Genomic DNA, 14,016 nt, shown 5'->3' on the forward strand with positions numbered 1-14,016 from the left:
TGATGGTAAAAGATACTGAAATGAAGAGGCGGCTTCTGAGCACCACCAGGAAGGCTGGCAAAGAGTAAAAAACTGAAGTTGTGAGTGTACAACCTTTTGTTAGAACCTCAGGAGCGTCAAAAGATCAGAGTAGAGTTCAGTCCCACAAGGAGTCCTTTCAGAAGTTCAAGAGCAAGAATCGCAGATCCTCTCAATCACAAGAAAGCTGGAGGGTGTTGTCCTTCAGCCATCTTAGCAAAAGCCCCAGCTAGAGAAGGGCTGTCTCAGAAAGATCTGTGGGTCTAGACTGTTTAGTGGAGCAAAGCCCAAGGAAATTCATGGCAGACTTCTGAAGTTGACTTCAGCAAAAAATCGCCAGCTGAGACCGAATATATGGAGAAAGTACAAATGAAATGAGGCTGTTGGAAACCCAAACTTCCACTGGCAGGAAGCAGGCTCATTAAACTAACCAGCTGCAGGCACATGCTACCTTTCATGGAAAGGGAAGGGTCAAGCAGGAGACAGACATGAGAGCAGAGCTAAGAACTGTGGAGAATTATGCCCGAGCTTTGCAATTTCATCAAGCAACTCCATACACTTGTCTGCGTAGATCTCAGAATTTTTATGGAAATTTCTCTGTACCTTCCGTTTACCCCTTTTTGAAGAGAAGTAACAGTAGCTCTTTTCCTCTGCCTGCCCCATCATGTGTCTGCTGAGTGTGTTGGTGGCCAGAAAACTTGTCTCACATTTTAAGATGGACAGGCTGAAATGAACTACACCCAGGGAGACTCATTCACTTTGAGTCTGATTTGAATAAGGTTCCAGATTTGGGGAAATGACTGAATGGTATAAAACTAGGAGGAAACTGGAGATGGTGTGAATTGGATGTTGTATGTGATAAGGACAGTTCATCATTGATGGCAGATAAACTCTACGTTGAGCCCAGCGATTCCTGCCTCTTGATCTGTACATCCTGTGCAATGCATACGTTTATGTATGATGTATATATCTTTCCTCTTGATTGAGCACTAGCTCCGTGACTTTCTTCTAACCAATAAACTATGGCAAGGTGTGGGTATGCCACCTTTGTGATGATATTACATAAGACAGTAATGTTCATTTTGAAGGAGATTCTCTTCCTTGCTGGATTTGAGGAAGCAAGTGACCACATTGAGAAGGCTTGTTTGTCAAAAAACTGAGGACAGTTTCAGACTGACAGTGAGTAAGCAACCAAGGTCCCCAGTTTGATGGAAAAGTGAAAGTGAAGTCACTCAGTCGTATCTGACTCTTTGTGACCCCATGGACTGTAGGCTACAATGCTCCTCCATCCATGGGATTTTCCAGGCAAGAGTACTGGAGTGGGGTGCCATTTCCTTCTCCAGAGGATCTTCCCAACCCAGGGATCAAAGCTGGGTCTCCTGCATTGTAGGCAGATGCTTTACCATCTAGCCACAAGGGAAGTTAGTTTGTGGACATGAATGCCTATAACAACCACGTGAACTTGGAAGTAAATCCTTCCCCAGGTGAGCCTCGGATGAAACCACAGCTCTGGCTGAACAGAGAACCCAGGTGAATCATATCGGAACTCCTAGTCCACTGAGACTGGAGGTGATAACTGTGTGTTGTTTTAAGTCAGTAAGTTTGTAGAACTGTTGTTACGCAGCAGGAGAAAGTGAATAGAGACAAGGATATTCACATTTCAATGATATTTGCACAGGGGTCCATTGCTTCATCCTTGTGGGTAGCGTCTCTGGGAATCAATACTTCTACTCAGTTTCTACTACTCAAGAAAATAATCTTCCAGAAATTTTGGAACAGATAAACAAATGCCCATGCCTTTTAAAGTACATCTAGGATAGAAATTGGATATTTTCTTTATCCGTCATTTAGACAAAAATCGATGTGAATGTTTTTGAGATTTCTGTTGCAATCATGTTCTCACTGAATTTTTCACATATTGGAGACTTGGTCACAAGTAAAAAGTCACTCACAAAAATCTTAGCATGAATTTAGGGACCTTACTGGGAGAATCAATTTATTCATTTGTAGCCACTCAGGAGCTTTTTAGGTTTGTTGTTGTTCAGTTACCAAGTTGCGTCTGACTCTTTGTGACCCCATGGACTGCAGGATGCCAGGCTTCCCTGTCCCTCACCATCTACCAGAGCTTGCCCAAGTTCATGTTCATTGCATCGGTGATTCCATGCAACCATCTCATCTCATCGTATCTCATTTTTAGGTTTGATGGTGTTTAAATAAGCATGATGTGACTTTATTAATGAGTCTATACGTCTAGCCCTTGTTCTTTCGTACATTCCCATGAAGATCAGGGTCTCCTTTAATCTTGAGTTTAGTTTTCAAATATGTCTTTTGTCAAAATCAGGATGGTATTTCTTTGTATTACTTAGGTAGAGAGACTCCCCACATAACGTGACGAAGACACTAAGAACTCTTCGCTAGTGAAGGCCAAGAAAGAGATGCCATGCATTTGTTTTTTCTAGCTTTCATTAACTTCTAAATCACCCTCTAAGAAAGGCTGTTTCAAAGGGAGATTCCCTGGGGATACAGGCCCTGTTCTTATCATCCACATGTCTATTACTTAATCCAAGTTCCCTTCTCGAGCAAATACTCACTTAGTCCAAAAGTGTTTCCTCTGTAAAATAAGAACACTTTAAATGAAAGTTCCCCAAACACATTAACCATCCTGATCTTTTCTGAAAATGAAGCTTTATGAACACTTGTAAATGGATACAGAACATATATAGATGTTAACCACAATTAACCAGCTTCTTCCTTCCTGTGTGCTCAGCTTGGGAAAGGTGATAAGGTGTGAGGTTTGTGGAGGTGCTGTGATTCTAGGGGTGGATAGAGGTCACTTTACCTGAATGGGCTCTATTATGTGGCAACATACAGCATTTAAAACTTCTAGCCAATTTAAAACCTTCTAACGCTGGAAGACATCTTTCCCATAATCGACTTTCCCACTTATCAGCTGGTGTCAGATTGGAAATGACAGGCTTGTATTAGACTGTCACAGGGTACTACTTCAAAAACAACCAACTTTGCCTTGGAAAAATCATCCTTCATTTTTCTCTGAGTCAAAAGAATGCAATCTTAATTGGTGATTTAGGAACACAATGAAGAGAGAAAAAAATGATTCTCTCCAGTTAATTTCAGGTTGTAGTAAATATCTGGTGGAGAATTACCTACCCACTAAGCCTGCTGGCTTTGTCTATATAAATATTAATCACATAAGCCAATAACTGCATAGGTATTTTTTATGAGGCTCCCACTGAAGTCATTTCACAGGATACAAGTCTTACTACAATTTAATTAAAAAGTACTGAAAGCCAATTTGCTTCTCATGGACCAAGAACATAAACTGATGTGAGTGTGGAGAGTTAAGACTCACAAAGGTGACGTGAAATTCACCTACCTGGATTTTCTCCCAAAACCATAAATGAGGGTGTACTTTAAATATGGAAGGAAGAGCCAGTTATTACAACTGCAGATTTATAAGGCCGAAACCAAATGTTTGAGTCTACAAAGAGCAACAAGTTGTTAAATGCGAGACTGAACTGAAATGTCCCGGGGATGTGCTGAAAGCTTAAAATACACATGGAAAAGGAACCCCCCTCCCCGGGTTGTCCTGCTGGTTCACTGAGGGGTCCTGTTAATAGACAAGCGTGTCATTGTAATTATAGCCAAAATACTGACTGTGGTCTCACCCGGTGCCAGTGCTTAATTCAGTTGTGATGGAAAACTTACCTCCTCTGATCAACACCATCTGGACCCAGGACCAGCTCAGGCCCTATCTGGAACTGGAGGTGTGAGACCAGTCTAGTGGAATTTGAATAAGAGCAGTCATTCCTCAGCAGACTCACGTGCCTCCTCTCCAGGGAGCCCAGCACAGATATGCCCGCTGTCCCTGTATCTCCCAACCCTCAAGAGCGGCTGGGCTGAGTGAACCCTGCAGGCTCACCAGTGAAGCTGTCCACCCCAAGCTTTGGTCGAAATTAAAGGATGAAAGAAAAGAGGTCATTCGGCTCAACAGAAAAGGATGCCACAGACAAGCTGAGCTGGATCCAGAAACTGAAACCGCAGGGAAACCAACTGCACTGGGATGACAGGAAGCGGGAGGGTGGCGACCCGGAGGCGCGGAGGGTAGGTACCCACCTCTCCTCGCGGTTCTGCCCCACGCACACCCGGCCCCCGTGCCGCGGGGTGGGGTTGCTGCAGGACCGCTGCCGCACCTGGAAGCCGATCCCACACGTGGTGCTGCAGGGAGACCACGAGGTCCAGGGGGTCCAGCCTCCGTTCCTGGGGGAAGAAGCAACAGGGTCACTGGGGTCAACTTGCACGAGGCCCAACCTCTATCTGCACCCGCCCCCAAGTTCACACGGGGGTTCCCCCCACGGGGACCACTGACGTACGGGCTGCGAAGGCCACGCGAGCAAGGAGCCCTGGGAAGCAATGCAATGTACTGTCTCGGGAATCAGTGAAATGTACTGTCTCGGGAACCGGTTACTTTGAAGTCCATCCCCGCCCCCAAACCTGATTTTCGAGTCAAAAAAGAAAACTTGAGAGTCCAGTTTTGCAAGCGCTTGCAAATAACTTAAACCCAGGCTAATTAGAAACAAGAAAGCTTAGTGGTGAAAACGTTAAGCTAATGAAAAATAATGCTACTTTTGTTTTCTGAAAAGCAATTAGAGATGCATCCCTGAACCTTTGGCCTTTATGATTTTATTTGATTTGTACTGTATCAGTCATAATCTAGGAAAAGGGCACATTGAATCAAAGAATCATCTAAATGTTTCCTTTAAAATCTATTAATGGCAGTGACAATCAGTAACTCTCTTGATGGTATTCTTACTGATAAAGAGTACCATAATGTCAAAAGTTATAAAACAAGCTTTATTAAAAATGAAGACAGGATATTTTAAAATTCAGATTCTTGACTATTCTCTAATAATCTGACAAAGATATAGAGTATAAATAGGAAGTGCCAATTGTGTATATCTTTATTTATGTTACTTAACATGTATAAAATAAGGCAGGTATATTAAAATATAAAATAAAAAATACTTTTATACAATAAACTGCTACTAACAGCCAGAGAAAAATTTTTGTTTAATATTGTATTTTTTTCCTTAAAATGTCTGCTTGTAGAATATTTATAATTTAAATATCTGCCTTACCAGTTTGTTCCTGCTATTTAAAAATAAACTATAGGAATTTTTTTAAAAATTTTAAGTATTATTAATAAAATATATGTTAAAACCAGAGTCTAAACTTCCATATAGATAGTTAACTGCATGTAGATTTTTTTCTCTATTTCTCTATTTCTCTATTCACATATGCATTTCTAAATAGCTGTTACTCTTGTCTATAGTATTTATATTTCCGCTGAAATAATTATTTTACTTTATATATTCCTTTAAAAGCATGCAGGTGCACCGCTATACCATTGAAGCTCAAGGTATAAACAGCACACTACACATGTAATTTCTAACACAATTTCAAATGAAACCTCCTCTGATAAAATTCTTAGCATATTTGATATTTCACTACTTTATTTTCTGAAACTTAAACATAATCAAAATCAAAATAAAGTGATACCTCGATGTGTGATATAACAAAGCTGCTTCATAATAATTTAACCAAAATAACACAAAATAAGAGAGATTTATGAAGCTGTTTCTATAAGTAATTAGTATCTTACATATCATTCCTCACACAATTTTAAAAAGCATCCAAGTAATGTAATTTCAACATAAATAAAATGAAAAATAAACATAAATAAAATAAATTTCAACATAAATAAAAAGAAATTTTTAAATTTTCTTTTATATAAAAAAAAGTTTAGAGAATGCAAGAAACACTGCTCCCAAAATTGCTTGGAAATTCTTAATTGCCTAAACCTTTTAACAACCATGACACCTTATGATGTAGTCTACTCGCAATCTATGGAACCTGTTGTATACAGGGCAGTAGGTATTTTAAATAATAGGAATATAGTACCTTAGGAAATTAATGACTGCAGTGTCCACATATGTGACTATTCTATGGAGCTGGGTTTGCACACCTCAAAGTGCTCCTTAGAGGCAGCCGTAGCAGCAGGCAACCAAAGAAGCAGCATTGAAAGTGAGAGTGTTAGTCACTCAGTTCCATCTGACTCTGTGACCCCATGGCCTGTAGCCCACCAGGCTCCTCTGTCCATGGGATTCTCCAGGCAAGAGTACTGCAGTAGGTTGCCATGCCCACCTCCATGGGATCTTCCTGACCCAGGGATTGAACCTGGGTCTCCTGCATTGCTGGCAGATTCTTTACCCACTGAGGCACAAAGGAAGCCCAGAGTAGCACTAAGTCAGCATATATCAGCAGATGGATCACTTCTTTGATTAAGTCAGTCAAAAACAATCCACTTAATGCATTTAAAACATCACTGAAACAAGTCTGTTTACTAATATTTGATTTTTAGTCTTAAAATAACCACCAATTGTATCACAGCTCCTTTTAGTGACTGGCCTTCCAAAACTAGAGCCAGAGCTGAGCAGGCATCAATAAAGTCACAAGAATGTCTGTGATAGTCCTTTTTTCCATTAAACAGTATAAAACAGAGTACTACTCATTGACTGCAGCCTTCCAACAATAACAGTTCTATAGCTTTTATGAAGTTTCTGCCAGGCATCAGTGGAAACCACCTTAGTTTTATAGAAATAATGCAACACATTATGCAATGTTGATATGCTCTTGTTTTCTGAAATAATGCAAATAGTCTAATCTCTGTAGACTTAATGGGCTCCTTTTTAATTATGTGGAACATCTGAGCTGGCCTACGGAGATGGTGAACAGAGGGCAAAATCTGCCATTGCAGCCTGCCTTTCCTTATCTGACCACCCTTCCCTTCTTGGGTAGGCAGTGTCCTCAGGCCCTGGGTTGCCATACAGTGTGGCCCCCCAACATAATTGGCAGTGTGAGTGATGTCACAGACCACTTGCCCAGAGGTCTCTGCATTCTAAATCGGCTCTTGGAAAGAAGATAAAAATCCTACAATACGTGAGGAGGGTAAGCGTGGACACTGATCTGAGACGCTTTCCTGGTGCTTATTGCTTTTTAAAATTTTTATATCTTTTTTATTGCAGTATGGATGATTCACAATAGTGTGTTAGTTTCAAGTGTCCTGTTGTTTGTTTTAAATATAACATATTGATTGGAAGACTGGGATTGACATGTGCACAACTGTTGATCTTGTGTGTGTATCTGTGATGCTCACTCTTGTCTGACTCTTTACGAACCCTTTGATTATAACCCACGAGGCTCTTCTGTCCAGGGGATTTTCCAGGCAAGAATACTTGAGTGGGGTGCCATTTCCTACTCCAGAGGATATTCTCAACCCAGGAATCGAACCCAGTGATCCTCTGTATAAAGCAGATAACTAATGAGAACCTACTGTGTAGGACAGGGGACGCTACCTGATGCTCTGTGTGACCAAAATAGGAAGGAAATCTAAAAAAGAGAAGATATCTGTGTACGTATAACTGATGCACTTTGCTGTACAGCAGAAACTAATATAACACTGTAAAGCAACTATACTCCAGTTTAAAAAAAAAAGGAACATATTACTGTGGCCACAGTGCTGTACATGGTGCAGGGAAGGGAAGAGAAAAGTGAGTATGGTTTAAAAAAAAAATGAGCCAATGACGAAATAATACACAGATGACAGGAAAGCTACTCCTGGCTCACACCATGTGAGCCACCTGCAGGTTACTCAGCAGCGGATAGCAGCTGCGTCAGGGTGTTCTGAGCAGGCCTGCCAGGTTCTTTCAGTCGTGTCTGACTCTTTGTGACCCCATGGACTGTAGCCCGCCAGGCTCCTCTGCCCATGGGGTGTCTCCAGGCAAGAACACTGGAGTGGGTTGCCATGCCCTCCTCCAGGGCATCTTCCCGACCCAGGGATTGAACTTGTGTCTCTCACGTCTCCAGTACTGACAGGCAGGTTCTTTACCACTGGTGCCACCTGGGAAGCCCGCTCAGATTGCAGCACAGAGCTTTCTGGTTAAAGACTTGGCTTCTGTCAGAAAGCATAGTCATAGACTCTGTCTGCCTTTCTCCAGATGCTGAGGGTATCGGCGATTATAACTCTCAGGTGAGAGAATCTAACACCGTCAAGGGTCCTGCCGCTACAGAGCTCCCCTTGGGACCAGCTGCAGTCTTTATGGGCCTACAGCACAACGTACCCAGCTTCCCACCTTCCCCTCATCCCCCACTGGAGATGCTCAGAACCCTCTCCATACTTCCTGCACACAATCTCACTGTCAGAGTGGTCGTCCTGACCAACCAGGATGGATGCAGGTTTTGCTCCTAGAAAAAAAGTCCCATTAAAAAAGGTATACGTCGCCATCATTGGAAGCTGCAGACTTATTCAGATGACAAAAACTCTGTCAAAGCTCCAAGCCTTCCTTGACATGCTACCTTACTACTAAGCTAGTTCGAGTTTTGTCTCTCTCCATTCCTTCCTCCTTCCCAAAAAATTAGAATTCAGAAGGGGTGTAGACATTCATGTGTTCACTTTAGTTATAAAATTAAACCAGATTTTCTTGATTGATAGGAAGTGTGACTTGGCCCCAGTTTGATAACAGAGTCTGACTTAGCTAATTACCTTATACTGTGGATTTATTTCCATAAATTGAATGCCCTTAATCTGCAGCTCCAAGATAATGACAAATTTAAATGATGTGATATAAGAGCATTTAATCAAAGATATTATATTTGACAAATGTATTGAATTAGCAACATTTTGAATTCCCCAACACTTTCTGAGTATATTAAGTTAAACAATAACAAAGATAAATGAAGAATGGGTTTAACTTAGGGTCATTAGATCAGTCTTTGTAGAGGCTTTCTGATGTACTTTGCACTAATTGAGGAAGTACTTGTCATCAGTGGCTGCGCCAAAAAAAAAAAAAATCAGTTTGCAAGTTAGGTGGTTTCTACTTTTTTGCTTCTAACAAAACTGAGGCCAACATAAACAAGTTATCAACTGATAAAGGGCATTAAAAACTATTTCTGGTGTCAGATTACCATCGTTTTGGCAGATAACTTCAAAGGAATATGTAAGCTAATAAGCCCTTGCTGCTAGAAAACCAAATATTTGCTGGGAACTGGCCTTGTTCACTTGGCTTCTCACGACTGTCTCTTTCCTTTGACAGTACCAGGGGCTCCCAGTGGATAGAAATAAGTGAGTGCTATGGTTCCTCCCTCCTGACCCTGCAGTGAGGTGGTTCATAAGGATGAAGATCAAATCTGGTGATACCCATAAAACTGCAACGTGACCTGTTTTTGCCAATGATGGAGTCCTAGCTTCCTATCCCTTGGGCACGCTCAAGTGTGCACTCATGAGAGGTCCTGGCAGGTGAGCATCGTTTCCGTTACCATGACAGACACGATCCCCGAGTCAGGCAAGGACAGAGACGCAGGAACAGTGTCTCGACTCAGGCATTCTTGGATCCCCCATAAGTCATCAACCAGAAGTTACCACTAACAGCTCATATACCAGTAAGTGACACTCCCATGTGGATTTGGAAAGCCATACGCACTTTTAGAGGGGCTTCCCAGATGGCACAGTGGTAAAGAATCTGTCTGCCAGAGCAGGAGATGTGGGTTTGATCCCTGAGTCAGGAAGATTCCCTGGAGAGGGAAATGGCAGCCCACTCCAGTATTCTTGCCTGGAAAATCCCATGGACAGAAGAGCCTGGTGGGCTAGAGTCGATGGGGTCACAAAGAGTCAAACACAATGGAGCATTAAGATATTGAAATATACACTTTAAGAAGCAGGGTCCTCTGAGTGTAAGCAGCAGTGTAGGATAGCTTTGGTAGTTTCAGAAATGGCCCCTGGAGTCGATATTCCTGAATCTGTAAAGGACCAGTCTAGGGTAACAACTAAAGCTCCCATGTCCACGCAGGTACCTGCAATGGGCCAGGTGCCAATCACAATGCTTATACTTGGACAGTATGGCTTTTGGATGCTCTGTCTCCATAGCAAGCTACTCACCTGCCCTCTAAAAGAATGGTGATAAACTAGATACCCTTCGTATACTTGCAAGTTGTCATTGAATTCTCTTTTCACCAAAAGCTTCAAATGTTGCAGACATTTCTGTTACCTCACTATTTGAATGTGTGAATGGAATTTAAATACCACAGAGATTTGATAGTCACCTTCGCATTTAAAAAATTGATGAGCAGAGTCTAATTTAACATTCAGAAACTGTATGCTTTTCCTTCTTCTAATAATTTGCATACTCGAAACACTTCCCCCAATCTAACAATGAACACATGGATAGGTTTAGATTTACTTAAACATATAAAGAGGCTTAGAATCTGATTTTCAATTTTTTAAATTGAGTTATAGTTGATTTACAATATCATGTTCATTTTAGTTCTATAGCACAGCAACTCAGTTATACAAATCTATGCACAGGATGCATATATATAAGTGTTTTGCAAATTAGGTTTTTAATTTAAAATCCCCCCCCCCCACAGATCCTGTCATTTTTAAGTAGTCAACGTCTCTATCTTTTTGTGACCTTTCTCTTCAAGAGGGAAGGCATGTATCGGAAGTGATTTCCCAAATGCCTGGACAAGCTGGGTTTACACTTGTGTTTTAGCCCAAGCCTCAGGAGGGACGCACCTGGAGCAGTTAGCGATCTCCATGCGGGGGCCCTGGCACTGCCAGCCACCACATTGGGGGGCTGGGCTGTCGCAGGAGCGGGTGCGACAGAGGCAGGATCCCACGGCGCTTCCGTCCGTGTGCGTGCAGGGCGTCCACGGAGACCACGCGCCAAAGTGCCCATCCACGGTGAGATTCCTCACCTAGGAAGCAGATATAGGCAAGGATGTCAGAAAGGGTTAAGGCTGCAAACATAATAAGAGAAAAAAATGAGATCTCCCAAGAGACCATCAGAGCTTCTTTGGAATATCTCAAATTGCAATCAAAAAGAGAGAAAGGGGACGTATTTAGAAGAAAAGCAGTAGAGGCCACGGGTGGAGACAGAGATGGAGTAGAGGAGAGGAGGGAGAGGAAGGCGGTGGAGGGGAGGAGGGAACAGACAGAAAGGAGGAGGTGGAGGGGAAGGTGCTAATGACCTGTCAATCAAAACATGGCAGGGTTGTCTACTCTAGTTCTTTTTTTTAAAATTTATTTATTTTAATTGGAGGCTAATTACTTTACAATATTGTAGTGGTTTTTGCCTTACATTGACATGAATCAGCCATGGGTGTACATGTGCTCTCCATCCTGAAACCCCTCCCAACCTCCCTCTCCATCCCACCCCTCAGGGTCTTCCCAGTGCACCAGCCCTGAGCGCCCTGTCTCATGCATCAAACCTGGACTGGTTATCTATTTCATACATGATAATATACATGTTTCAATGCTATTCTCTCAAATCATCCCACCCTTGCCTTCTCCTAGAGAATCCAAAAGTCTAGTTCTTCTTGTTGCTGTTGTTGTTTTTCATAACAAAACATCTTTTATTTGTGAGGAAGCCATGTAAAACTTATTATGAGTAAGTGTAAGTTTAAGTACAATTTTAGGAATCAAATTTAGGACTTTCCTGTGGCTCAGATGGAAAAGCATCTGCCTACAATGTAGGAGACCTGGGTTTGATCGGTGGGTCAGGAAGATCCCCTGGAGAAGGAAATGGCAACCCACTGCAGTACTCTTGCCTGGAAAATCCCATGGATGGAGGAGCCTGGGTAGGCTACAGTCCATGGGGTTGCAAAGAGTCAGTTACAACTGAGTGACTTCACTTTCACTTTTAGGAACCAAGAATAAAGGACATCCTCTCTCCTCTTCTAAACATGCCAGAACAGAATGGAGCAGAATAGGCTGTAACTATTGAAGCTAAAGGCAAAGGAGAAAAGGAAAGATATATGCATCTGAATGCAGAGTTCCAAAGAATAGCAAGGAGAGATAAGAAAGCCTTCCTCAGTGATCATTGCAAAGTAATAGAGGAAAATAATAGAATGGGAAAGACTAGAGATCTCTTCAAGAAAATTAGAGATACCAAGGGAAACTTTCATGCAAAGATGAGCACAATAAAGGACAGAAATGGTAGGGACCTAATAGAAGCAGAAGACGTTAAGGAGAATACACAGATTACACAATGCAAGAATACACAGAAGAACTGTACAAAAAAGATCTTCATGACCCAGATGATCACGATGGTGTGATCACTCACCTATAGTCAGACATCCTGGAATGTGAACTCAAGTGGGCCTTAGAAAGCATCACTACAAACAAAGCTAGTAGAGGTGACGGAATTCCAGTTGAGCTATTTCAAATCCTGAAAGATGATGCTGTGAAAGTGCTGCACTCAACATGCCAGCAAATTTGGAAAACTCAGCAGTGGCCACAGGACTAGAAAAGATCAGTTTTCATTCCAATCCCAAAGAAAGGCAATGCCAAAGAATGCTCAAACTACTGCACAATTGCCCTCATCTCACATGCTAGCAAAGTAATGCTCAAAATTCTCCAAGCCAGGCTTCAACAGTATATGAACCGTAAACTTTCAGATGTTCAAGCTGGATTTAGAAAAGGCAGAGGAACCAGAGATCAAATTGCCAATATCCATTGGATCATCGAAAAAGCAAGAGAGTTCCAGAAAAACATCTACTTCAGCTTTATTGACTATGTCAAAGCCTTTGACTGTGGATCACAACAAACTGTGGAAAATTCTTAAAGAGATGGGAATACCAGAGCACCTCACTTGCCTCCTGAAATATCTGTATGCAGGTCAGGAAGCAACAGTTAGAACCAGAAAAATAGACTGGTTCCAAATCGGGAAAGGGGTACATCAAGACTATATATTGTCACCCTGTTTATTTAACTTATTTGCAGAGTATATCATGTGAAATGCTGGGCTGGATGAAGCACAAGCTGGAATCAAAATTGCCAGGAGAAATATCAATAACCTCAGATATACAGATGACACCACCCTTCCTTATGGCAGAAAACAAAGAGCTAAAGAGCCTCTTGATGAAAGTAAAGAGGGGAGTGAAAAAGTTGGTTTAAAACTCAACATTCAGAAAACTAAGATTATGGTATCCGGTCCCATCACTTCATGGCAAATAGGTGGGGAAAGAGTGATAGACTTTTTTATTTCGAGGGGCTCTAAAAATCACTGTAGATGGTCATTGCAGCCATGAAATTAATAGATGCTTGCTCCTTGTAAGAAAAATTATGACCAACCTAGATAACATATTAAAAAGGAGAGACAGGACTTTACCAACAAAGGTCCATCTAGTCAAAGCTATGGTTTTTCTAGTAGTCATGTATGGATGTCAGAGTTGGACTATAAAGAAAGCTGAGCACCAAAGAATTGATCCTTTTGAATTATGGTGTTGGAGAAGACTGTTGAAAGTCCCTTGGACTGCAAGGAGATCCAACCAGTCAATCCTGAAGGAAATCACTCCTGAGTATTCATTGGAAGGACCAATGCTGAAGCTGAAACTCCAATACTTTGGCCACCTGATGCAAAGAACTGACTCACTGGAAAAGACCCTAATGCTGGGAAAGATTGAAGGTGGGAGGAGAAGGGTACAGCAGAGGATGAGATGGTTGGATGGCATTGCCAACTCAATGGACATGAGTTTGAGTAGACTACGATAGTTGGTGATGGACAGGGAGGCCTGGCATGCTGCAGTCCGTGGGGCTGCAAAGAGTCAGACACAACTGAGCGACTGAACTGACTGACTGGTTGAATATCCAATTCTTCTTGTTCTCTGGGTTTCTCACGTGAGTAGAAGGTCTTGGCACCCCTTGACTGACAAGGCATTAGCATACTCCCCTTTCCCTCCTTCTCCTCTTTCTCTTCTTCGGTCCCTTTCCCGTGATGTCACTTATATATGGAATCTTAAAATATAATGGCACAAATGAACCTATTCACAAAATAGAGTCACAGAGGCAGAAAGCATACTTATGGTTAGAGGGGGAGGGGGAGGGATAAATTAGGGAGATGGGGGTTGATATAGACACACTAA

At 42.0% G+C, this 14,016-nt stretch overlaps 1 protein-coding gene across 1 annotated transcript in view; it reads right to left on the reverse strand.

Annotated features, from left to right (window-relative positions):
- SEMA5A (semaphorin 5A) overlaps positions 1-14,016 on the reverse strand; it is a 548,310-nt gene that overhangs the window by 77,761 nt on the left and 456,533 nt on the right. Inside the window, exons 14-15 of the mRNA XM_040262502.1 lie at positions 10,667-10,848; positions 4,153-4,296 (exon numbers count right to left, since the gene is read on the reverse strand). Coding sequence (XP_040118436.1) covers positions 4,153-4,296; positions 10,667-10,848 — 326 coding nt within the window. The remainder of the gene's footprint in view (positions 1-4,152; positions 4,297-10,666; positions 10,849-14,016) is intronic.

Source organism: Oryx dammah, unplaced genomic scaffold (genome assembly GCF_014754425.2).
Source record: "Oryx dammah isolate SB20612 unplaced genomic scaffold, SCBI_Odam_1.1 HiC_scaffold_20, whole genome shotgun sequence".
Classification (NCBI taxonomy): Eukaryota; Metazoa; Chordata; class Mammalia; order Artiodactyla; family Bovidae; genus Oryx; species Oryx dammah.